Source organism: Oratosquilla oratoria, chromosome 39 (genome assembly GCF_046742065.1).
Source record: "Oratosquilla oratoria isolate Oo_2021 chromosome 39, ASM4674206v1, whole genome shotgun sequence".
In the NCBI taxonomy this organism is placed as follows: Eukaryota; Metazoa; Arthropoda; class Malacostraca; order Stomatopoda; family Squillidae; genus Oratosquilla; species Oratosquilla oratoria.
Genome location: NC_134815.1, coordinates 16,389,280 through 16,415,710, shown reverse-complemented (window position 1 = coordinate 16,415,710; position 26,431 = coordinate 16,389,280). Strand labels below are relative to the sequence as shown.

General features: G+C 38.5%; 1 protein-coding gene across 1 annotated transcript in view; it reads left to right on the top strand.

The window, feature by feature from the left end:
- Nucleotides 1-26,431, top strand: part of LOC143020308 (venom serine protease-like) — a 109,865-nt gene that overhangs the window by 56,630 nt on the left and 26,804 nt on the right. The window contains exons 2-3 of the mRNA XM_076176600.1: nucleotides 9,648-9,752; nucleotides 20,601-20,779. Coding sequence (XP_076032715.1) covers nucleotides 9,665-9,752; nucleotides 20,601-20,779 — 267 coding nt within the window. The 5' untranslated portion in view covers nucleotides 9,648-9,664. The remainder of the gene's footprint in view (nucleotides 1-9,647; nucleotides 9,753-20,600; nucleotides 20,780-26,431) is intronic.

The window sequence follows — 26,431 nt, the reverse complement described above, 5'->3', positions numbered from 1 at the left end:
CTTGTTAGAGAGACTGGTCTATAGTTGGTAGGTTCTTCTTTATTTCCTCCTTTATATATAGGTACTATATTTGCTTTTTTCCAATCTTCTGGAACTTTTCCTTCTTTCAAGGAACTGTTTAGTATGCTATGTATTTTGTCTGCCAGTTCATTCCTGCATTCTTTCAGTATCCAGTTTGCTATTTCATCTGGTCCATGCGATTTTCTGACATCAAGATTACTCAAGTGTGTTAATATTTCATTCTTTGTTACTTTTATTTCTTCCATAGGGGGGACTTTCTCTTTCCATTCGTTCTCTTCAGGTTGTATGTTCTCCCTTGTAAACACTGATTTAAAATGTTTGTTTATAATTTCCGCCATTTCCATTTCCTCAGTGTATTCAACTCCCTCTTGTCTTAATTTCTCCAAGTCTTGTTTGTTTTTCAGTTTATTGTTTACAAATCTGTAGAATAGTTTTGGTTGATCTTTACACTTTTCTATGATATCTTTTTCATATTTTGTCTTTTCCTCTCTGCACGCTTGTACATATTCATTTCTATAACAGGTATATATTTTCCATTTTTCAGGTCTTCTGTCTTTTTTCCATCTGGTCCAGGCTTTGTCTCTTTTGTCTTTTAACTCCCTACAACTTTTGTTGTACCAGCATTTTACATATTCTTTTTCTTGTTTTTGTCTTGGGACATACTTTTCCACTCCTTTTTTGTAAATTTTTGTCAAAATATTCCATTTCTCTTCTACTGTTGTTTCTTCTTTGTATATTTCTTCCCAGTTTTCCTTTTGAAAGAATTATCTTATTTGATCAAAGTTTGTTTTTTCATACATCATTCTTCCTTTTCTATATTGTTCATTTCTTTTCATATATTTTTCTTCATTAAGTTCCAGTTCAATCAATATGTGGTCACTTTTACCTATTGGTGTTTTATATTCAATTTTGTCCACTATTCTAGGTTCAGATGTAATTATTAGGTCTAGTCTCGATGGCTCTTCTTCATTTCTATACCTAGTGTTCTCCTGTATCCATTGTGTCATTGTATGGTCAGTAACCATCTCAAGTAGAGCGTTTCCCCATGAGCCGTCTCCACCCTTTACTGTCATTTCTTCCCAGCAGATTTCTTTGCAATTAAAGTCGCCCATCATAACTATTCTTCCTCCCTCTTCCATTATCTAGTTTAATGCTATCTTTGTGTCCTCTAACATACTTTTATGTTCACTCTCTTCCCATAAGGCTGTTTTCGGGGGCACATAATTTATCACAAACTTTCTGCTCTTCTTATCTCTGTCTTCTACTTCCATCATTATCATCTCTACTGTATTCTTTCCATATGTGACACACTTCATGTTTATATCCTTCTTAGTCAGGGACATAACTCCACCCACTTCCTTTTTCACTCTGTTTCTAATCCAATAATTATATGCATCATGTCCTACACTGTTGGGTGGTAGTGGACCTTTTAATTTTGTTTCTACAATTCCCATTATGTCTGGTTCTTTTTCCTTCAAATAATAATTCAGCTCATTCAATCCTGTTATTAATCAATCTATATTTGTGTAAGACACTCTTAGTTTTCTGCCACTTCCATTGTGTTCTCTGTTTCCTTTTTGTTTTTCTCTTGTATGTCTACTTTCTTTAGTTTCATATTCACTACTCTCCAATAGAATCTCTCTTTTTCTGACTCCGTTCTTTGCTCGTTTTTTTCCTTAGCTTCAAGTCTTTTCTGTTTTTCTTCCTCTCTTTCCTCTTTATTCATTTCCCTTTTTATCCATACCTTTTTATATTGTTCACTTGTTGCTAGTTTCCCTGTTTTGGATAAGATATTCTCAGCCGTAGTTTGTGACCTGAATTTAATCTTAATTGGTCTGGTCTTGTATGTACTATATTTCCCGAGCCTGAATTTCTCTTCGATTTGTTTCATTATTTCTGGTTCATCTTCCTGAACTAATTCTAGTAAATTTCTTACTTTTTCATTTTCCTCTTTGATTCTTGTGGTTCTATCTGGGTTATGTTTCTCTTCCATTCCTAATATAATTATACATTTCTTTCTGTCTGCTAAGTCTCTTACTATATTCTCCTTCTGTCTCATCACTTTAATAACTGAGTCTTCAGTTTGTTCATTCATTTGCTGTCTGATTATGTCAGTGAATGCAACTTTGCTATTTTCTTGGATTTTTTTCCAACCCTCCTTGTTCTTCTTATTATTCTCCTTTAAGACTTTATTCTCTTCTTTTACTTCTTTTAACTGTTTTTTTTAATTCTTCAATTTCCTTAGTTAAGTTTTTGTTCGCCTTCTCTAGTTCTTCCAATTTTTCAACTCTCTGCACAATGTTGTTAACGTGACCGAACTTAAATTCCCAGTGCTCGATCATCTTATCGAGTTTCTCTTCTAGTCTTGTTAATCGGGGGGGGGGGGGGTTGTGTCCCCCCCACCCTCTTTAAATCCCTGGAAAATATTCTCATCATCTTCTACTGTATTGCTCTTATCTATACTTCTAATCTTTACATTTTTGTTAGACATTTCATCATCGCTAAATTGGTCCGGCCCTCGTTTGTTTAGATTTCGTCTGCCTGCCTGGGCCAAGTCCTCACCTTCCTCATTTCCTTCCATTTCCCTCAGTAATCCCTCCCCTTCTCCTTTTTCCTTACTTTCCCTACACCACGAGCAATTTCCCCCCCACCCTGCAAGTACAATAGGTACTTCCTTTGCTTTGGGATCCACGAAATTTCACTTTTTCTTCAGAACGTCGTCTATGCCGTCCGTTCGTTGAAGTGTATTCACTTGGTCTTTGGATCACGTGTTGGACTCGTGATCGACAGCTATTTCCCTCCTGGAAGAGAGCTCAGAGCTCGTAGGTCCGATCTATGGGTAATGCTATGACCTTGCACACACACACACCCCCAACTCCCCGCCCACGAGAGTTGGAGTAACACCCCTCAGCGCTGCGATACTGATATTATTTCAGCCCCGGGCGAGGATCGTGTGTATGTGTGTGTGTGTGTACAACACTTAATGGGTCCCAGTGATTAGAGATATATTTTAACAACAACAATGGACTTTAATTCTAAGCCATCAAGGCCGACATGCAGAAATTGAAATGTGGTACTGCCAAGAACTCGAACCCCAGCATCCTCATGACAAGTGCGGTAGTGACTTACCAACTAGGCTATCAAGAGAGATATAAATTGAGCTCAATTTTTTTCATGTATATGTATGCTGGAGTTACACATACATGAAATTTTTGCATTCAACCCATCTCCACTATGATAGTACAATTGGAAGTATACAAACACGGGAAAGTATTTGTACAACACTGAATGGGTCCCAGTGATTAGAGATATATTTTAACAACCACAATGCACTTTAATTCTAAGCCATCAAGGCCGACATGCAGAAATTGAAATGTGGTACTGCCAAGGACTCGAACCCCAGCATCCTCATGACAAGTGCGGTAGTGACTTACCAACTAGGCTATCAAGAGAGATATAAATTGAGCGCAATTTTCCTTATGTATGCTCGAGTTACATACACATACATGAAATGTTTGTTGAACCCATCTACACTATGTATATATGTATTAATATATATATATATGTATATATATATATGTATGTATATATATGTATATATATATGTATATATATATGTATATATATATGTATATATATGTATGTATATATATATGTATATATATATGTATATACATATATATATATATGTATATATGTATATATATATGTATATATATATGTATATATATATATATATGTATATATATATGTATATATAATATATATATATGTATATATATATATATAATATATATATATATATAATATATATACATGTATATATGTATGTATATAAACTCAAACTACCTTCAAGAATTCACAGGAAGGAAAAAAGTAATTTCTAAAGAGGTTTTGAAGATAAACGTAAAGAATCGAAACATTTTTACAGGTTTATCAATGGTAAACTGAGACATAAGGAAGTAATCAAGTTAATAATGCGTGGTGAGGTCATTGAAGAGACCTCAGCTCAGGCAGAAATGATCAATTGTAATTTCCAATTAATCTTCATAAGGAAAAAAAAAGGGAATGCGAGGGGAGCAAAAATTCAGGTTTAGAAGATATAAATGTAGAAGTGAGGGAAGTGCAATTTTTGGGATCATTGGATGACAAAAGTTTTAGGATATGACGGGATCTCAACTTGGATAAAAACATAACACACGAATGGAGGATATTAAAAAAACATAAGTTGTACACTAGGCAGTTCCATGTCCATTACCACCTCTCGCCCCATCCATAAAGTTATCTAATATTTGAAAACAACCAATAGTTTTAATGCTCACTACATAGTGCTATGTCTATTCCATTCGTGAACTACTCTGTTCTAATTACACTAGATATTAGTCGTTTTTATGTCATCCCCGACACAATCTCACAAACAAAATATACAACACAGACATGCGCAATAATACCAAAAGATGGCTGGCCAATTATTTGGCAGACAGAAATGCCTATGAGTTATATAATGACTAATCATCGCACACCAGAAACTTTAGGAACGGAGTACCTCAGGGCACCGTCCAATCCCACACACACTTTAAACTCTACGTGCACAATATACCCACACCCCAGAAATACAAATCTGTTCTTATGCAGACGACCTATCAACTACATGCACGCAGTAACGCAGACACACAAACCCTAAAGCCATACCTCGACACACTCAATATCTGGTTCACTACAACCAGACTTAAAAAAAAAAAAAAAAAATCCACAGCCACACATCTCACCAGCTGGACAGCAGAATACATATACCGTAGATACCACGCCTCTTTATCAACAACACCCTCATACCACACACACACTCGCCCAATGATCTTAGTGTAACATTCGATACGCCCATCTCATTCAAACAACACATCATAAACATAAAAGACAAAACGCACATCTAGATCCAATGCACTTAAATCACATGCAGGTACAACATTCGGACGCAAAGAAACTACCGTTACAGTATGCAAACTATATATACGCTCAGAGATGAATTATGCGGGCCCCGCATGGACTCCTAACCTCACCAAGGCACACCACAACACCTTCGGACTATAACCTGACCCTAAAGATAATTACAGGCTGCACAAACACAACACCTACAGACCATCAACACAATGGGACAAAAGTCCTCAAAGTCAAGGATTATCTTAACATAAGAGGCACACATTTACCACAGCCTCCACGAACACAACCCACCCACTACGCTACGTGGCAGAACACCCACACACGCCAAGGAACATCAGGATAACACTCAGATACTTATATCACACACAAATATTCTCTTCTCTTCCTCCACGACCACCAGACACCCGCCTCCAGAAGTATATCTATAATCTTATTGTTCACTGCTCTATCAACGAACTGAAAGACAACACACTGCTGCATGCCAGACCCCCTGATGTCCATCCCTCTGAATCCTCTCTCCCACGAAAGGACAGAGTCCACCTGGCCTGGCTGCGGTGCGGCCACCGTCCCGCCCTTTTACCAAAGGCGACTGGATGACCGCATCGCTGATAAATGTCCAGGATGTAACACTTCACCCCACTATACTACACATTATGGAAGACTGCATTGTACACAACTTGTTCGCAGATGATGCAAAAAAACACGAGAGGGGGTGAAATACGAGGAGGACCGTAGGCTATTGCAAAAATATCTAGATACTATTTTTGCATGGAACCGAGAAATTTCCTGAGAAATGAATCCATTACAAAAGCAAAACAAAGAATTGGGAGTGCTGATAAAAGACAACCTGTCACCTGACAGATATATTAACAGGATTATGGGAGGGATGTACAGAATGCTGCAGAAGATTAAAGTGGCTTTTCACTATACAGATGAAGGGGTAACAATATATATATATATATATATATATATATATATATATATATATATACATTATATATATATATATATATATATATATATATATATATATATATATATATATATATATATATATATATATATAATAGATAGATAAACAGATAGATACCCTGATTCGTCCGAGACTGTAATATGCGTCAATGATACGGTTTCCACACAGAGTGAAGGATTAAGCAAGATGGAGAGAATACAAGCTAGTCCACAGCCAGGCGGATGAAATACACAGGTAAAGACTAAAAGCACTGGGTCTGCCAACGTTAAAAGATCGAAGAGAAAGAGGTGATATGATATCAGTATTCAGGTCACTAAAGGGGATAGATTACACTGACAGATCTCTAGATTAAGGATAGGACTTCAAGAGGTCATGAGAACAAATTAAGGAAGACCACATGTCTAAAGGATGTGAAGAAATACAGTTTCCCAAACAGATGAATAAATACTTGGATTAACTTAGAAGGTGGCCCAAACTGGATCAGTACATGGATTGAAATCTAAGCATGATAATTGGAATTCGAGGAAGTAGATTCAAGTTGGAACTGTACATGAATTTGATGAAGTTGGAGAGTAGGAAACGGGACAGAACGTTGCTCCTTCCCTACACAGGTAAAACACGTACACAGACGCGCACATAGGCACGCACACACACACAGTTTAGATAAAATGAGATATGAAGACGGGACACCACGAGCATAGCTCCCCTTCCCGTAAAATACAACTAGGTAAATACACATGTACATGCATACACTACGAGCATAGCTCCCTTCCCGTATAATACAACTAGGTAAATACGGGAAGCGTAGCTCCCCTTCCTGCAAAATACACACATACATACATATACCAAAAGCTTTTTCCCCCTACACGGGGGGTAGCCGCAAAATACAACTAGGCGAATACACGTATGCGCGCGCACACGACTCGGTGGCGCGGTTGATAGTCTCCGACTGTCACTACGGCGGTCCGGGTTCGAATACTGCCCAGGGCTGTAATAATTTCAGTATCGCTGCGCTTCGAGTCGCTACTCCAACTCTCGTGGGCGGGTAGTTGGGGGTTTGTGTGCGTGTAAGGTCACAGCATTACCCATAGATCGGTCATACGAGCTCTGAGCTCTCTTCCGGGAGGGAAATAGCTGTCGATCACGAGTCCAACACGTGATCCAAAGACCAAGGTGAAGCACATATAGACACGCACGCACGCACACACAGATGGGAGGACTTCAAGAGGTCATGGAAGGAAATTAAGAAAGACCACATGTCGAAAGGATGTGAAGAAATACATTTTCCATGTAGAAGGTGATATAGCCCAAGCTGGAACAATATATGAATTCAAATCTAAATATGATAATTAGAAATCAAGGATATAGATTAAGTACGAACACAAAGTTGAGTCTAGGTATGCTAGAAAATTAGAGGATAAGAGGCGGGACTCGACGAGCGTTGCTTCTTTCCTGTATACTACAATTAGGTCACACACACACACACACACACACACACACACATTCGTGGCGCAGTGGTAGAGTTCCCGGTTGCCACTACGGCGGTCCGGGTTTCGAATCCCGCCCAGGGCTGAAATAATTTCAGTATCGATGTGCTGCGGGTTGCTACTCCAACTTTCGTGAGCGGGGAGTTGTGTGTGTGTGTGTAAGGTCACAGCATTACCCATAGCTCGGTCATATACAAGCTCTGAGCTCGCTTCCGGGAGGGAAATTGCTGTCGATCACGTGTCCAACACGTGACCTAAGATCATGGTGAATCACACATACTGTACATGCGCGAAGAGGAAGAGGTGATATGATTACAGTGTTCAGGTCACTAACGGGCAGTGGTACCGGTACATAGCTGAAAGCAGCATTACAGTGGCAGAAGTATATCTAACACATCATTAAGGATAAGTGTTTAAAATGCAAGGAGTGTTACATTTGCCCAATATTAAACAAAAATAGATATAAAGTTAAATGATACCATATACTTAATTTTATATTCAAAACCACCGTATTTGTACTACAAAGTACATCTCTTAAAGCCGTCATCTATATTTACAAAAGGATGTAAAGAAATAATTCCCATAATATGTGGAATAGTATGGAAGGTGACGTAGCCCAGGCTCAAACAATGCATCAATTAAAATCTAAACGTGATATTTGGAAACCATAGATATAGATTAAGTTGGAACTATACATGAATTTGAGTCTAGGTATGTTAGAAAATTAGAGAATAGGAGACGGGATCCAAAGAGCATTGCTCCTGTCCTGTATACAATACTACAATTAGGTAAATGCACCCACACGCACGCATATACAGACACGTTCAAGTGACGAATGACGGCCGACGCCCTTAGATTTAGTCTATTACAGGTAAAACCAATAAAAATATTTGCCACTTGAGAGGAAAGCAAAGTTAGACAGGGTCACGGTAGAGGGAAAACACTGCTGGTTCCAACTTTGGAGTGGGGGGGGGGGTCATCTCAGGGAGGGAAAACGGTGATTTTTTTTTTATCCCCCACGTCGCTCATGTTTGAAAAAAGATCTAATAATTTACTGAATAATCATCTCTGTTGTCTTTCTTTTGTTGTATTTACACTAGTATTGGCAATTTTCAAAGGTTTCCAATGAACAAGGATGAAAAATTCCATTGAGGAGTTAGCTACGGACGAATTAGAAGCAAAATGAAAAGATTAGGTAATTTCTTCCCACAAAGCAAGATTACATTATCTTTAGTCTAGAGCAAAAACTTAAGCAAGAAAAACAAATAAACCAGGCACAGAAACCAGAGATTGGTTAACTAAAAAGAAAAAATGAAACTGACAAATGAGAGAAAAAATATTTCAATATCATGGGAAAAGTAAGGATAAGCCAACAGCAAATGAGGATAGAAGAGATACAGTAACCTTTAAAGAGATCATGGAGCAACAGAGAAGAGATTGCATAGAAGGAATAGTGAAGGTTATGATGATAATGATATGGTTTAACGTCACACACTCCCCACTATCGGGAGGCTAGGACGGTGCCCCTCACAGAGGGCTTTGTAGTGTTATGAAAGTTATAAAAAAAAAACTTTTAAGATATATAGTTCACAAGACTAGATATGTCATACTCTTTGGCTAGCAGGAAGACTGCATAATCTCATGGAAGTTATGCCAAGAACAGGAGATGCAAACAGTTATGGAAATTACCTCTATGATTCTAGGAAAGGACTTGGATGCAACAGACTAGACTGATAACATGTTTAGGTTAGGTCAGTACAAGAGGAATTACGTGCGTCCAATGAAATAAGATTAAAAGTCATAAGCCATGGCAAACAAAGTACCAATAAGATGTTGGATGTTCTGTCTGTGTTTAGAGGCATCAGGCTCTAAAGTCTAAATATACAAAGTCTGTCCATAAGCAAAGAGGCAGAGCTTACGAGTGATGTCACATCATCCTATTTGGACCCTCCAGAATTTCAAAATGTCTTAAGGCTGTGTGATGTTACTTCATCTCTGAGAACCTTTGCAAGGAATGTGGATAAACTTTCATATGGTTAGGCTTTGTTATGCCTAATTCTACTTTATTGCCTGAAACCTCTATCTTGAGAAGGATTCTGGAGAATCAGAGAAGAAATACTTTAGGAAAGATCTAACCAAGGGGCTTTTGGATGATAGATGAACCCTGAGGAAGGAATAGAGGAAGAGAAAGATATCTATCATTGATCCATATTTTCCCTCCTTTCTAGGTACACAACAGAGAGTGATGATGTCATATCACTATCTGGTCATCCTCTTCCTCCTGAAATGTGTGCAAAGCCACTCAAGACACCCGATGATTTTCCCGGATCATGGTAAGGACATGAAAAAAATTAGTTCAATAATAATAGGATTATAGTATTAAATGCAGTTATTTTCCCAAATGATTAGTTTTATGCTGGATTGGTATTCATAAAAGTGACATATAGTTTTATTTTTTCTTTTGTCAGTTTAATAAGAAACTTACTCCGTTTTAGCAGGTTAATGGGGAATAAAATCCTACACTGTAGTGACTCGTAATCTTACATCATCTGACATACATATACCAAGGCTTTTTCCCCCTTACAAGGGAGGTAGCCAAAAAGGAAAAGGCATAAAATCATTCCCACCCATTCCATCCCTGAAAACACCACACCCCTCCACCCTCCCTCTTATCTTAGCACCTCCCAGATGACGGGTCATCCCTGCACCTTGTCCACTGCCCTGGGTCAGAAGCAGTGTCGCAAGACACAGCACATCCACAGCAAGGCCGCTTCATTAAATCGGCGACCCCCCCTCTCCGTCCCCCCATGCATAAAAGGAGAAGACAGGGAGAAATCCCTTCGGGCTGCTTCAAAATTTGCTCACACATACTACCTCACCCCCATCCCCCCGCCCATTCCATCTCATGCATCACAACATCATCCATATACAACCATTCTCCATTCACCCCTGTCTTCTGTCCTCTCCCGTCCTTCCTCAACAGACATTCCCCTCTTCCCTAAAGCCCCCTTCACCCCATCCATCCACCTCATCCTAGGACGTCCCCTCATGTTCACTCCCTCCACATCTGCCTTCCATACCTCTTTTACTAGTCTTTCTTCACTCATTCTTTCCATGTGTCCAAACCATCCTAATACTCTTTCATCAACCCTATCTCCCAACTCCCTTTCCACCCCCGTTCTTCTCCTCACCTCCTCATTTCTCACTCTATCCAGCCTAGTAACCCCCATCATACTTCTCAGACACCTCATCTCAAACACATTCAAACTCCTTCTCTCTTCCTCTCTTATGTTCCATGTTTCTGCCCCATACAGTGCTGTTGGCACAATCACTCCTTCATACAGTCTCTTCTTAGCATCCATTCCCAAATGTCTATTCCTCATTACACTCTTCAATCCACCAAGGCATTTACTTGCTTCTCTCAATCTACATTCTACCTCCACCTTCACTCCACCTTTTCCTACCATATTTGCACCCAAGTATCTGAAACTATCCACTTCCTCCAGTTTCTCACCCTTAATGCTCACTTCCAGTCTACTGCCACTTTCACCCCTTGTACATCTCATCACCTTACTTTTACCCACATTTATCTTTAGCTTTCTTCTATCACATACTCTCCCAAACTCTGTCACCAACTTCCTCAGTCCCTCCTCCGATCCTGCCACAAGTGCAGTGTCGTCAGCAAACAATAGCTGACTCACCTCCCACTTTTCTCCATTTTCTTTAACCATCTCTAATCCCTGACCCACTACCCTTGCATTTACCTCTTGCACTACCCCATCCAAGTATAAGTTGAACATCTGACAGAAGCCACAATAAAATCAAGTGTGTACGTCATAGCAAAAAGGTTAAGTATAGAGTCCTAGGTCCATCCAGTGGTAAAGCCACCTATTTGGGAATAACCACATAGAGTGAAGGAGGGAAAAGGGGGTAAGAGCCATGAGAGGAGTATGGAGAAATTAAAGAGCTCAGTGAAAGCAATGAAATTGATACATGAAGCAATAGTTGTACTGAATGTATGGGAGCAAGGCCTAGGTGATGAATACAAAAGACAATTTGTATGGGGGTCATGGAAGTGAGTCACTTGAAAGCCATGTGTGGAGTTACAAAATATGAAAGTATAGAATGATAATTTGTGAAAAGATGGGTACTTGTGAAGTTAGGAGAAAGAATAGAGTAGACCAGAATAATGTGGTTTGATCATATTGTAATGAGGATGAATGAGTATAGATATCCCAGAAAGATTCACAAGTTTGTGGTGCTGGGAGTGAGAGCATGGGGTAGACAAAAAAAAAAGATGAATTGACAAGTTACATCAAGCTATAGAGATATGTGGTTAGGATTTCAAAAGAGGAATATGTGCATGAATAACAATGTCTTTCATGAGATGTATGCACCAAGGATGAATTAATAGTACTGCTGGTGAATTAATGTGGTGCAATTTTCTTGCTGTTAAAACAGGAAGGAGTAATTCATTAGGTATAGTCAGCACCTCTATCCTTGGGGATAAAATCACATCTCTGAAGTGGAGTCATAGAAATGATATGGGAAAGATTTAAGGAGGAAAGCAGGATGGATAAATGGGATGAGTGAGGTGGGACTGAAGTGGGTGAAATTTTTTCTCCCATGCCAAACTACCCAGCATTGATATGAAATGTATAACAACTATATAGTAATTATGTTGTGTGTTTAACCAAGGGCTATGTGGCAATGGAAAAGGTTCTCATTTGCCTTCCCCCTAAAAGTTGTCTTCTGCACCACAAAATGCATTCATAGAATCACTTGTTCAATCTGTTGCCCCAAGTCACTTGCAGGGGACCCATGATTCCCAAATAACTGGTACTGGCCATCAGGCTAGCCTATGAATCACTCTAGGAAGATATGGTGTTGTCTTGTAAAAGCTAGTATGGGGCAATGTAAGGTGAGGTGGTTAGTGTCCCTTTGTGTGAGGGTTGCATCTAGGGCAGTTTGATTCTGTGGCCAAGTCTATTCTATTATTCTTAGTGTTGGATGGTGCCTTGAACACAAGTATGTTAGTTTGTTTCTATATCCTCTCAGGAGGGATTTTTTCTATGGTTTAGTGAGTTTGGTGATCTGTCTGGGAGAACTTGTTTTGTGATTTTGGTATGAATTTGTCTTTGTGTAGTACTAGGATAGATTATTGTGCATGTTTGAGTAGTATGCTGCTGCTGTGTTTTTTTTATGCTCAGCTAGTTTTTGTTTAATGTAATGAGATGGGTGAATAGGGCTGAAGGTTCTTGTATACAACTGTTCCTATCAGTCTCATATATCCAATGGGGAGGACTTTGGTTTATGATTGCAGGTGTTTTATTAGGATGATTTTGGTACATACTGTTATTATTCTTAATGCTTTATTTATGTAGTACTGGGATTTGTTTTACTGATTGTTTGGAACCAAGTTGTTGAAGTGTAGTAAAGTGTAGTTCTTATAAATTGTTTGTAAACCATGATTAATTTCCTTCCATTGCCCAAAGCCCATACTTGTGATCAATTTCAGTATGTTTTACTTTGTCTCCTACTATCGGATCTTTGATGTGTAGGATAAAGGTCATATGAGTATCCAATGTGAAACTTAGGATTTATATGTTCTTTTCTAGTAGATGTATAGGTTGAAAAATGAGATTTAAATTAAAGATGTCTTTATGTTAGAATGAAAAGGAGAGAAACCTTAGAACTAGGTATAATGTTATGGCTAGACTGATTAAAAAGAACATGAACAGAGCAAAACACAGCTGTGAAATTAATGTTCCCAGACAAGTGGGATCAAACTCTAAAAGTTTATTTCATTTCTCCAGAACTAAAAATAAGGAAATGAGAGGCCTAATTAAATCTAATGAGGATGTCTTGATAGATTCAGATGAAAAAATGAGCAAGGCATTAATGAACATTTTTCCTGAGAATTTACAAAAGGGAGTATGTATATGGTACCTGTCTGCAACCCAGTCTTTAGTGGGGTAGAGAGAAGTAGACTAACTAGCATCAGTACTAGCAAGGAAGATGTCAAACAGGTTGATAGACTGCCATGACTGCCATCCCAATTATGTTTCTATATACAGTACAATGGGCCCACTGTATGTCACACAGTGGTTAAGTATTCCAAGTTTGCATTTACAAACTATCAAGATGAATATTATTACCAAGCAAATAAAGAAAAAGATTCCACATGTACATTTTTTTTTTCTTAAATAAGGAAATGGGGAGCTAGATGTGTTTTTGAGAGAGGAAGGTAGCAAAAATATACATTCTCACCATCCATGGGTGTCTATGATATCTAACTTCCTCATAAAGGGATGACTGTTTTTACCTAGTTGTAATATATAGGAATGGACCTAAACTCATAGCTCCTGCCTCATTTTTTACTATTATCATAGTTTTGAATTTGCTTGTGGTTTTAAGAACATAAGAATGAAGGAGACTGCAAGAGACTATAAAGCCTACACTAGGCAGCTCCGTATCCATCACCACCTGTCATCTCCATCCATAAAGTTGTCTAGTTGTTTCTTAAAACAACTGATAGTTACTAAATTTATTCCATTCATCAACCACCCTATTAGTTAACCAATTCTTGCCCATTTCCTTTTTAAATCTAAATTTGTCCAATTTATAACCATTACTGCAAGTCCTGCCCTGTTGGTCATTCTTCTCTGTACTGATTCTAGTGAATTGATGTCCATTCTGTAGGATGGAGACCAAAACTGTACCGCATAGTCAAGGATGGGTTTAACTATCGCTAGATAGAGTTTAATAATTACCTCTGCACTTCTATTCATTACCGTCCTAGCAATGAAACCTAATGCTCTGTTAGCTTTATTCCTGGCGCTAATGCACTGTTTCCTGGTTTTAAGGTCCAGACTCTCTAGAACTCCCAAGTTTCTCTCGCACTCAGTTTTCTCTAAAAGCGTGTTATCTAAGCTGTATCTATTTTGGGGTTGTGTAGCCTTACATTTAACATGCTACACTTAGAGATATTGAAGTTCATTTGCCGTTTCACCGACCAAGTAAACAATTTGTTAAGATCATCCTGCAGAATCTCTGCGTCGTCTCCTGACCTAATTAGTCATCCTATTTTAGTGTCGTCCGCAAACTTACTAATATCACTATTTATCCCGTCGTCTAAGTCGTTTATGTACATAATGAACAACAAGGGACCCCACTACTAACATTGCCCCACCTAGATTTTACTCCATTTATGATGACCTGCTGTTTTCTGTTACTAATCCAAGCTCTAATCCATTCTAACACATTTCCTCATATGCCATGGGCTTTGATTTTATTTAGTAGTCTCTGATGTGGCACCTTGTCGAACGCTTTGCTAAAGTCAAGGTAAATAACATCATAATTATCATTGTTATCTGATGCCTTATATACTTTAGTGTAAAAGGATAGAAGATTAGTCACACATGACTTACCCTTGGAAAAACCATGCTGTGAATCACAAATTAAATTATGTCTTTCGATGTTTTCATTGAGTCTATTTACTGTTACTGATTCAAGCATTTTTCCTATAACCGATGTCAAACTGATTGGCCTGTAGTTGCATATAGACAATCTATCTCCCTTCTTAAAAACAGGAACAACATTTGCTTGCCTCCAAGCAGTAGGCACAAAACCAGTGTCTACTGATTTATTAAATATTTCAGTTAACTGGTTGCAGATTTCAAATTTACACTCCTTTAGCATTCTCGGAAAAATTTCGTCTGGTCCTGGGGATTTTGTAGCTTAAGTCTTTCAATCTGCTTGGCTACTTCTACTTTACTAATGCTGATATTAGATAGACTACTTTCTTCATCCCCTCTGAAAATCGAATTGCAGTCAGGTACTTTATCTAACCCCTCATTAGTAAACACCAATAGAAAATAATTGTGAAACTCCTCACTCATTTTTTCCTCCAATTCTATCATGACATTTTCATCATTTTTAATTGGTCCCATTCTTTTTTTATTTTTTGTTCTATAATGATGAAAGAAACCCTTTGGGTTGGATCTTGCTTGACTAGCAACCTTAATTTCATAAATACGTTTCGCTGTACGTGTATTCTTTTTAACCAGCTTTGCCATTTTGTTATATCTTGATCTAAGGTGTGTTTCCCTGTTTTTTATTTTTACATAAAGTCCTCTTTTCATTGCGATCTCATGTTTCAATCTGTCTGTCATCCATTTGGGAGCATTACTATTTTTCCTTATTGACTTCTGGGGGGATAAATGTATTTTGTGCATTAAGAATTAAATCATATTGCTATACATTTCATCCAAATCGTTGACCTGTCTGTTGAGCCCTCGCCCCCAAATGACCTGATCCAAGGTATGCATATTACCCTCCATGACCTGACCCCCGGTCACGCACCGAGACTCAACAATGTCCGAAACATCCGCAACATCCACATGACATTTCATATTCAATTTCAAATAGGTTTTTATATTGTCAAAGTTTGCTCTCCTGAAGTCTGGTACTTGGACGTAATTCATACATTTTAATTCTTCCCAAATAATATTAAAATCTTATTTCTTGATGATTGCTAGAGCCTAGACTATCTCCCACTTTTATGTTATTCATTAGGTGCTCATTATTAGTTAAAACTAAGTCCTGAGTATTTTCTCCCCTCATAGGATCAGTAATCACTTGTTTTAGGAAATTATCCTGCTCCACATCTAGGAATTTCTTTGTTTCCTGGTCTCCTATTAAAGTTTCCCAGTCAATGTTTCTATAATTAAAATCTCCCATGATCACAATGTTTTTGTACTGGGACGCTGTGAATTTCATGAATCAGGGGATCAGTTTGCTCAATGCTGAGGTTAGGAGGTCTATACAAGATGCCAATAATAACTTTCTTATTCTTGCCTATAATCTCTACCCAAATGGATTCCATACAGTCCTCTTCCTTAATCGAATTGTTGATAATACAGTTTATTGTATTTTTAACGAAAAGTGCTACACCTCCCCCACTCCTGCCAACCCTATCCTTGTGAAAAAACTTGTATCCTTCTATTGCTATTTCCGGAAGGAAATTTTTTTTAACCATGTTGATCCAGGACTCAGTAATAGCTATAATATCAAAATTCTCTACACATGCTTTACCTCTTAGCAAATCAACTTTGTTAATTATGCCTCTGCTATTTGTATAGTAAACTTTAAGTTTATCTTCCCTCCACCTGCTTTGGTGATTCTTTTCACAGTCCCTCTCTAAGTTGTTTCTATTGCCTAAACTATATTCCGATACTTCCCCCCCTACTCCCACGTAATCTACCCGAAAAAACCCTGTAGGATGCCTACTTCTCGCTCAAGGGATTCAGCAAGGAGCCGAAATCCTCTGGGCGACAAGTGCACCCCGTCCCTTGTATATAGATGATTTCTACCGTAAAAGCAGTCCCAGTTGTTGACAAATGCCCATCCATTGGCCTTGCAATGTTTTGCCAGCCTGCAATTCATTGCAATAGCCCCTGGAGTGCCACATGCCTCCAAATCTATGCCTCAGAAGGATTCCACATACAACAGGAATACCTCCCCTATTTCTAATCTTGTCTAGCGCATCCCGGAACCACGCAAACAATTCCTCACTCCCTAATTTACCTATATCATTGCCCCCAGCACTTAAGCAAACTACAGGGTCCTTACCTTCCCCTACAAAACACTCTTCAATCCTATCTCTAACATCTTCTATCCCTGCGCTGGGGAAACACCTGCGTCCTATGTTTCCTATCTTTATCGCAGAAAGCCCTGTCTAAGTACCTCTCTTGACTGTCTCCTACAACCAAAATCTTACCTGTGGGCAGGGATCCAGCATCTACCCTTCCCTTTTTCTCTTGAATTTCATTTGTTTCTTCTTCCTGCAGATTCACTAGAACTTGAAACAAGTTCTTGCAATCGAGTGGGGCTGGTGAGGACTTTTTTCTACTATTCCTCATCTTATTTTTTACCATTTTCCATCCAAGCTCATAGCTAGTTTTGTCTCCCATATTTTGGGCCTTCGAGCGGAGAACTCAATTCTCCTCTTTAAGGCACTTTACAGCATCCTCCAAGGCTTCAATTCTACTAAGTAGAGATTGTACCTCATCAGCGCTGAACACGGTAACACAACCACTCGCCATATCACTAATGGAAGCAGCTACTCAGTTGACCCGACCTGAATTTAGGCACCCCTGCAAGTGTGAGCTATACCAGTTTCTAAGCTGTTCCAGGAGTTAATGCTTCTATATGGAAAAATGTTTCTATACAACTTCTACATGTTGTCTTATGGCCTCGTAACTCTCCTGTCCTAAAGAGATCTTCTGTCAGTTTTATCTATTCCTTTTAATGACCCAGACACTATTATGTTACCATTTACTCGTCTTTCTCTCATTGATGACAGGCTTAGTGCTTTTGATCTTTCTTTACATTTTTTATCTACAAGGCAGGAAATGTATATTGTTTCTGCTCTTTGTATTCTTTAAGTCTTGTTTATATTCTTTATTTTAAGCAAATACCACATCAATTCATAATCTAGTTTTAGGCATTCCAGATATTCTATGTTTATCTCATTATCTGTTTGCCCACATGTTCCACCCACAATGTGGCTGATTCAGTATATCTGTCAAGTAATAAGATATCTTTGGCCAGCATTCCCAGATTTTTTTTTTTCCATCGAATTTAATTTTCCATGTTTGATTCATCACATATAAAGGGCGTTCAGGATAAGGTTGATCATTGTTTTATCTTCTGTCATTTCAGAACCATTTGAAGGATTTAATAACAGTAAAGTGCAATGGATAGCTGATTCTGTGTACTACTGGTGGGTGTGAGAGCTAGAGAACATGGATGACTAGAAAGCACTGGAATATAGGAAGAGAGTGACCTGTATCATGATGATGCACGCTGGATTCAAACATTTGGAAATCTTATCTGCAGCTCAGTGCTCCTTCAATACCATGAAGGCCATGAGATGTGAGCTGGAGAATTGCAACAGAGATGTGGAAGCAGTGGCTATCAGGAAGGATCATAGCAGGCATTCTGGCTCTGTCTACACAACGAAATTCATTGAGAAGCTGCAAAAAAAGTGCAGCAAGATCCAGGCAAGGCAATGCACCTTGGTGAGAGAGATGGGCATTGGAGTGGCAACTATGAAGACAACAATGAATGAGGATCTTCGTTACTCCTCATACAAGAGGTGCAAGGGCCAACTACTCACCGCCAAAGCCAAGAAACTCCTCAACAAGGTCAAACACCCAGTCAAGCTGAGGATGCTCTGGTTCTTCTAAGACAAGAAGAACTGATGCCAGGGCCAGTTGCACAATGCGCAGAACAGGTGGCTAGCCTACAGTCCACACGATGTCCCACACTTCATAAAGACCAAGTTCCCTCAAACTGTGATGGTCTTTGGGTGTGTGTTCCAGCGAAGGCTACGTCATGCCGCCCCACATCTTTGAAGAGGGATTCAGACACACTTCAGATGGCTATATTGAGTTGCTGTCTACTGTTGTCAAGCACTGGGTGGAGAGGGTGGCTGTGGGAAGACCTTACAAGTGGCAGTGGGACTTGGCTCCATATTACACCTCTGGAGAAAACCCAGAAATGGGTGTCTGAGAACTTCTTTGACTTCACCAGTCCAAACATCTGGCCCCCCAACTTGCCTGACTGCAACCCCATGGACTATTATGTGTGGAGCGCAGTTGAAAAAGACACCAATTGTACTGCCTGCAACATCAAGGACGAACTGATTGCCAGGATCAAACTGGTGTTCAGGTCCCACCTGGAGGCCATGGTGGAAGCTCAGGGCGGCTTCTTTGAGTGAGCTGTATTTGGCAAAAGATCATCTAAGAGATGCACTTTGAATTTTGAGAATACATCAATTTTTGGCCAAGATATTATGTTTTTCTTTCCTTTCTAAAGAAGTGTCATATTTATCCAAAACACTCTGTATATTGTCTATATCTTATGACAATTCACAGTCTTCCTCATCATGTAATATTCTTGTGATCTTTGTACCATCAGCAGACATGTTAGTGTAGTCTGTTCCTTCCATCATGTCATTCATGTATGTCAAGAACATCACCTGTACATTGCCAGAACTGACCCTTGTGTGTGTATGCAAGTATATGCCAGTATATCACTTAGAGACAAAAATTCAAACTGGGAAGATGTGAAAAGTGGTGTGCTGCAGGGCTCTGTATTGGCTCCTTTAATGTTTGCCATATATATAAATGATATGGATGAGGGAGTAAATTGTTATATGAACTTCTTTGCTGATGATGCCAAATTACTCAAGAGAGTAAGAACAGAAGAAAATTGCAGATCGCTACAAGAAGACCTAGACAAATGGGAATGGAGTCTAGACAAATGGGAATGGAGTCAGAGATGTGAGATGAACTTCAACATTAAGAAATGTAGCGTAATGTAATTTGGGAAAAGCAAAAATAGAGTATCGGGCCAATATAGAATTGGAAACAAAAAAGTCAAAAAAGTTGATTCAGAAAGGGACCTGGGAGTACATCTCGAGTGACTTGACACCTGATAAACATGTCAATAAATTATTTGGAGAGACTTTTAACTTATTAAGATCAATGAAAGTGGCCTTCAACTACATAGATGAGGAGATGGTTAAAAAAATAGTTGTTACACTGATAAGACCTAAACTAGAATATGCTGCAACACTGTGGGCACCTAGCACAAAGAAGAACATAAGAAAATTAGAAAGAATCCAAAGAGCAGCAACAAAAATGGCACCTACACTGTCAAATCTGACATACGAACAAAGATTAGAGAAATTACATCTGTCAACACTGGAACAGAGAAGAGAAAGAGGTGATTTGTTGACCATTTACTGAATTATGAAATGGATGGAAATTCTTGATAGAGACAACTTATTAAAGTAGGACAGAAGAGAAGCAAGAGGACATGAAAAGAAACTAAAGAAGGATAGTTACAGAAGAGAACTGAAAAATAATAGCTTCCCACATAGAGCGATTGATGTCTGGAACAAACTAAACGGAGAAACAGTGAGTGCCAAAACTATACACGATTTTAAGAATAAACTGGATGTGGAGAGATATGAAAACGGGTCACTACAAGCATAGCTCTTGTCCCATAAAATACAACTAGGTAAAATTTATATGCACTGTAAATGGGTAGGTAAATAGGTTGATGAAATAGATAAGTAAATATAACTATGGTCTTTCTTACATCAACAGAGCGCCACCTACGGTCAAGTGATGAAGGAGATTATGAGGAACGAAATTGCTCATCAGGGGAGGACTGCCGTCTCCTGCAATCATGCAAGTCCCTCTTTCTCCTGCTGGAGGCCTTGAACATGTCCAGTGTCCAGATCCTTAAGAAAGCACAGTGTGGTTTTATGGGTAACCATCCAAAGGTGAGTTGTTGTTTCTCTCTCTCTCTTTCAAGGGAGTGCTTTATATTTCCAATATTGTTACCTCGAGTTTCACTGCATGGAAATATGCAATCTCACAATAGGCAGCAAGAAATGATGGACTGAAGGCAGGCCAATGTGGAGAGCCATAGTGAAAGCAGTGATGGGACTGCAGTCCTGATAGCCAGTAGAGTAGAGTAGTAGTAGTAGATTCCTTAAAGCCCTCCCATCCTTAATCAAGAAGTGTCTTATGTAAATGCAACCTATCTCCTTTAGTGACCATAATGTAATCATATCGCCTCTTTGTCTTCAATATTTCAAAGTTGGTGGACCCAGTGTTTTTAGACTTTATTCATAATATGGTTTATCAGCCAGGCCAGGGACCAGTATGGTTGCTGCCCTTTATATTCTTTCAGTCTTACTTATATCCTTCACTCTGTGTGGGGAACATACCACTGACACATTCCAACATTGGATGGATCAGGGTTTTGATGAGTTTTTCACCATCCCTTCATCCATATAGTGAAAAACCACTTTAAATCTTCTGCAGCAGTCCATACACCTCTTCTACAATCCTGCTGATATGTCTGTCAGGTGATAGGTTGTCTTTTATTAACACTCCCCAATCTTTCTCTTCTTTTGCTCTTGTAATGGATTCTCTTTACAAGGAATATTTTAAAGATGGTCTTTCACCATTATTGCCCATTTCTGTACTTTGCATTTTTTGGTATTGAGATTCATTTCCTTTTATTGGTTTCGGGCAAAAATAATGTCTAGATCTTTCTGCAGTTGTCTACCATCCTCCTTGTTCTTCACTCTTTTCATGATATTTGTGTCATCTGCAAACATGTTGACATAGCTTGTTCCATATATCATGTTATTGACATAGACAAGAAATATTATTGGCACTGAACCTTATGGAACTCAGCTCATTACTGCTCTCCATTTTGACATCTTATCCTTTACTACTGTCCTCATGCATATTACCTTCAAAAAATCTTTCATCCATTTGAGTAGTTTGCCTCTCAGTCCTCCAACATGTTCCAATCTCCAGTTAAGTCGACTGTGAGGTACTTTATCAAAAGCCTTTTCAAGGTCGAGGTACAATCCACCCACGCTTCTCTCTCTTGTAGTACATCAATCTTTCTCCAGATCTGAAGCCAAAGTGACTGTCTGTCAGAATGTTTATCTCCTCAAGATATTTGGTCCATCATTTTTTCACAATCCTTTCAAATAATTTCACTTTTGTGCTGGTCAGGGATACCGGCTTATAATTTTGTGGTGTCTCCTTACTTCCACCTTTATGAACTGGTACCACATTTGCCTTTTCCCATTCAAGAGGTACTATACCTTCTTTCAATGAACATAAGATAACTGTGAATCTTGTCCATTAGTTGTTCCATACACTAGTATCCAGTTTGAGATCTCATCAGGTCCTATAGGTTTTGTCACATCCAATGATCCCAAAAGATTGAGCACTTATCCTACTTCTACATTTATATCTTCTAAACCTAAATTTTTGCTCTCCTTGCATTCCTCCAAGAAATTGCTCTTTTGTGAAGACCAATTGGAAACTTTCAAACATTATTTCTGCCTGAGCTGAGGCCTCCCTAAAGACCTCACCACCCACTGTTAACTCAATGATTACTCCCATGTGTCTCGATTCACCATTTATTAACCTGTAAAACAGTTTTGGTTTATCTTTGAATTGATCTACTACACCTCTTTCAAAATTACTTTCTTCCTTGCAGATTCTTGTATAGTCATTTCTAGCTTGTTTGTAAGCTTCTTTTGATTTATTGCTTTTTCTCTTCCTCCATTTTCCCCAAGCCATGCCCCTGACCTTTTTTGCAGTCTTGCACCTTATGTTAAACAGTCTTGTTTTTGCTTTTTCCTTCCACTAATCTTTGGCTCATGTTTGTTCACTCTCAGGTTGCAAATGTCAAGGATGATTTCACATTTCCTTCTTATTCCCATGGTATTATTATTATTTTTTTATTATTTTTTTTTTTTCAACCCTACGTAATCTGCTTTCCCAAAGTTGAGTCTCCTATGCCTGTGTGATTCATTCCTTGGTTCTATTTCCTCTTCCTCTAGCTGAAATTAAATTGTTACATGGTCATTTTTCCTATGGAGCAAAAGTAGTTCAAAAAGCTGATGACATAAGGCTCTTTGGTTACTAGCTGATCTAATCTTGTGGGAATGTCATCTACTTTTACCTGGATCTTCCTTTACCCATTGGGTCATTGTGTTCTCCATTGCTATACTTAAGGTGTTTCCTCAGGAATCTGCTTTGCCACTTACTTCCCATTATTCCCAGTTGACCTCACTGCAATTAAAATCTCTAATAAAGACTAAATTGCTACTTTGTTCAATAGTTTTCTTTAGGAGAAGAATTGTGTCCAATAACAAATCTTGATATTCAGCTTCATTCCAAGCTCTTGTCTTTGGGAGGACATATGCCACCATAAAGTTTCTTCCAATCTGCCCCTTAATTCTAATTTTCATGTTGATTGCTTCAGCCTTGCCTTCACTCAAATTTACTACTTCCACTGTTATGTCACTGTAGTGATGGGTGTGTGGTATTAAGGTTTTTGGTGTAGAACTGTGTTCCTGTCATTTATATGTGTTCTGTAGGATTTAATTTCCTATGTGCAGGTGCTCCATTGAGGTAGTTTTTAGACATACATTTATTACTCTCAGTTCTCCATTCTGTTGTGTTTGTAATTGTTTTTGTTCATCTTACTGATTGTGAGGAACCATGCTGTAGGGCCTAAGACAAGAGTGGTTCTTAGGAAGTGTTTGAAGATGATCATTAGAGTTTCTGTTGTCCAAGGTCACTGCTTGCAATGGATTTAAGTAGGTTTGTTTTCTTGATTTTTACTGAAAGTCGTATGAGTATTATATGTGAGGCCCAGAAGTTTTTTTTTCTCCAAGTTTTGATAATTTAGTTTTACTACAGGGTATTGTTTCTTTATATAGGTTGTTCTAGTTTATTCAAGGGGGGTTTGGTGTTTTTTGCTATTTTGTATTGATTTTGTATCTATACAGCAAGGTCTTTTTCCACCTTATAAGGGAGGTAGCCAAGTCAAAAGGTTTATGCCCACTCTCACCCATTCCACTCCTATCCACCACCCATTCCTTCCTCTCATCTTAGTCCTCATGGATGAAGGGTCATCCCTCTATCCCACCCACTGCCCAGGGTCAGAAGCAATATAGCAAGACAAAGTCCATCCACAGCAAGGCCACTTAATCAGCAACCCTCCTTCTCCATCCCCTCATGTAGAAAATAGAGAAGGCAGGGAGAAATCCTTTTGGGCTGTCAAAATATTCACACACAACAACTCCCTAATCCATCCCCTGACCCCTTCCTATCCTTGCATCACATTATCATCTATACATAGCCATTCTCCACTCATCCCTATCACCTGTCTTCTTCCTCTCTTTCCCCTCTTGCTCAAAGCCTCTTTCACCTCGTCCATCCATCTCATCCTTGATTGTCCCCTCAAGTTCACTCCATCCACTTCTACCATCCACACCTCTTGTACTAATCTTCACTCATTCTTTCCATGTATCCAAACCGTCCCAAAACTCTTTTGTCAGCCCTATCTACCATCTCCTTTTCCACCACCATTCTCCTCCTCACCTCATTTCTCACCCTATCCAATCTTGTAACCCTTACCATACTACTTGGACATTTAATCTCAACCACATTTAATCTTTTCCTCTCTACCTCTCTCAAATTCCATGTCTCTGTCCCATGCATTGTCATCAGCACAATCAACCCTTCATATAATCTCCTCTTTGCATCCATTCCTAGATGCCTATTTCTCATGGTACTTGATTGTGCAGGGTTATTATTGTCAGGTCATCTGCATATGTGAGAAAATTTGTATTCAGTTCTTGTTTTTGGGAGATCACTTATGAAAGATTGTACAGGAGTCCCTCAAATAACGCGGGGGTTAGGTTCCTCAAATTACCGCGTATGACCAAATCCGCGTATGCTGACTTTCCATATTAAATACCGAGAACCGTATGTATGTATTTACCTAGTTGTATTTACCTAGTTGTATTTTACGGGAAGGGGAGCTATGCTCGTGGGGTCCCGTCTTCATATCTCATTTTATCTAAACTATTTTTAAATTCATGTATTGTTTTTGCACACACCACTTTCTCATCTAACTTGTTCCAACTGTCTATTACTCTGTGAGGAAAGCTGTTCTTTTTCAAATCTCTTCTATAGCTGTCTTTTTTTTATTTTCTTTCCGTGTCCTCTAGTATTTCTGTCATCCCATTTTATCAGATTCTCTCTGTCACTAATTTCTATGCCTTTCATGATTCTGTAAATAGCTATCAAATCTCCTCTCTCTCTTCTTTGCTCTAGTGTCTGTAGTTCAAGTTTTTCTAGTCTCTCTTCATATGATAGTTTTGAGAGTGTTGGTGCCAATTTTGTAATTGCTCTTTGTATTCTTTCAAGTTTTTTTTATACATTTTTTTTGTACTTGGTGACCATATCGTTGCTGCATATTTCAATCTTGGTCTTATCAGGGTGATTAGGATTTTCTTCACCATTTCTTCATCCAGGTTTGTAAATGCAACTTTGATTGTTCTTATTAGATTATAAGTCTCTCCAAAAATCTTATTTATATGTTTCTCAGGTGACATATTATTCATAACAATGACTCCCAGGTCCTTCTCATTTTCTACTTTTTTTATTCCTTCTTCTCCCAATTTATATGCTCCTGTTATTCTGTTTTTGCTTTTTCCAAATTCCATTATACTACACTTTTTTGTATTGAACTCCATCTCCCATTTCCTACTCCATTCTTGTACCTTATTTAGATCTCTCTGTAGTGATTCACAATCTTCTTCAGTTTTCACTCTTTTCATTAGTTTTGCATCATCTGCAAAGAAGCTCATATAGCTTTCTATTCCTTCATCCATATCATTAATATATATAGCAAACATTATTGGGGCCAGAACTGTTCCCTGCGGAACACCGCTTATTACTTCATCCCATTTTGAGTGTTGGTATCTTATCACTACTCTCATTTTTTTTTTTCTTGCAAAAAGTCCTCCATCCAATTTAGTAGTTTGCCCTGTATTCCTCCTTCAGTTTCTAATTTCTTAAGCAACTTCTTATGTGGTACTTTGTCAAAAGCTTTCTTTAGATCTAAAAATGCACAGTCCGCCCATCCATCTCTTTCCTGTATTATATCTATTAGCCTTGAATAGAAACACATTAAATTGGTGACGCATGATCGTCCTTGTCTGAATCCAAATTGCCTTGGATTTAACACTTTGTTTTTTTCTAAATATTTTACCCATCTACTTTTGATAATTCTTTCACAAATTTTTGCTATTGTACTTGTTAGAGAGACTGGTCTATAGTTGGTAGGTTCTTCTTTATTTCCTCCTTTGTATATAGGTACTATATTTGCTTTTTTCCAATCTTCTGGAACTTTTCCTTCTTTCAAGGAACTATTTAGTATGCTATGTATTTTGTCTGCCAGTTCATTCCTGCATTCTTTTAGTATCCAGTTTGCTATTTCATCTGGTCCATGCGATTTTCTGACATCAAGGTTACTCAAGTGTGTTAATATTTCATTCTTTGTTACTTCTATTTCTTCCATAGGGGGGACTTTCTCTTTCCAT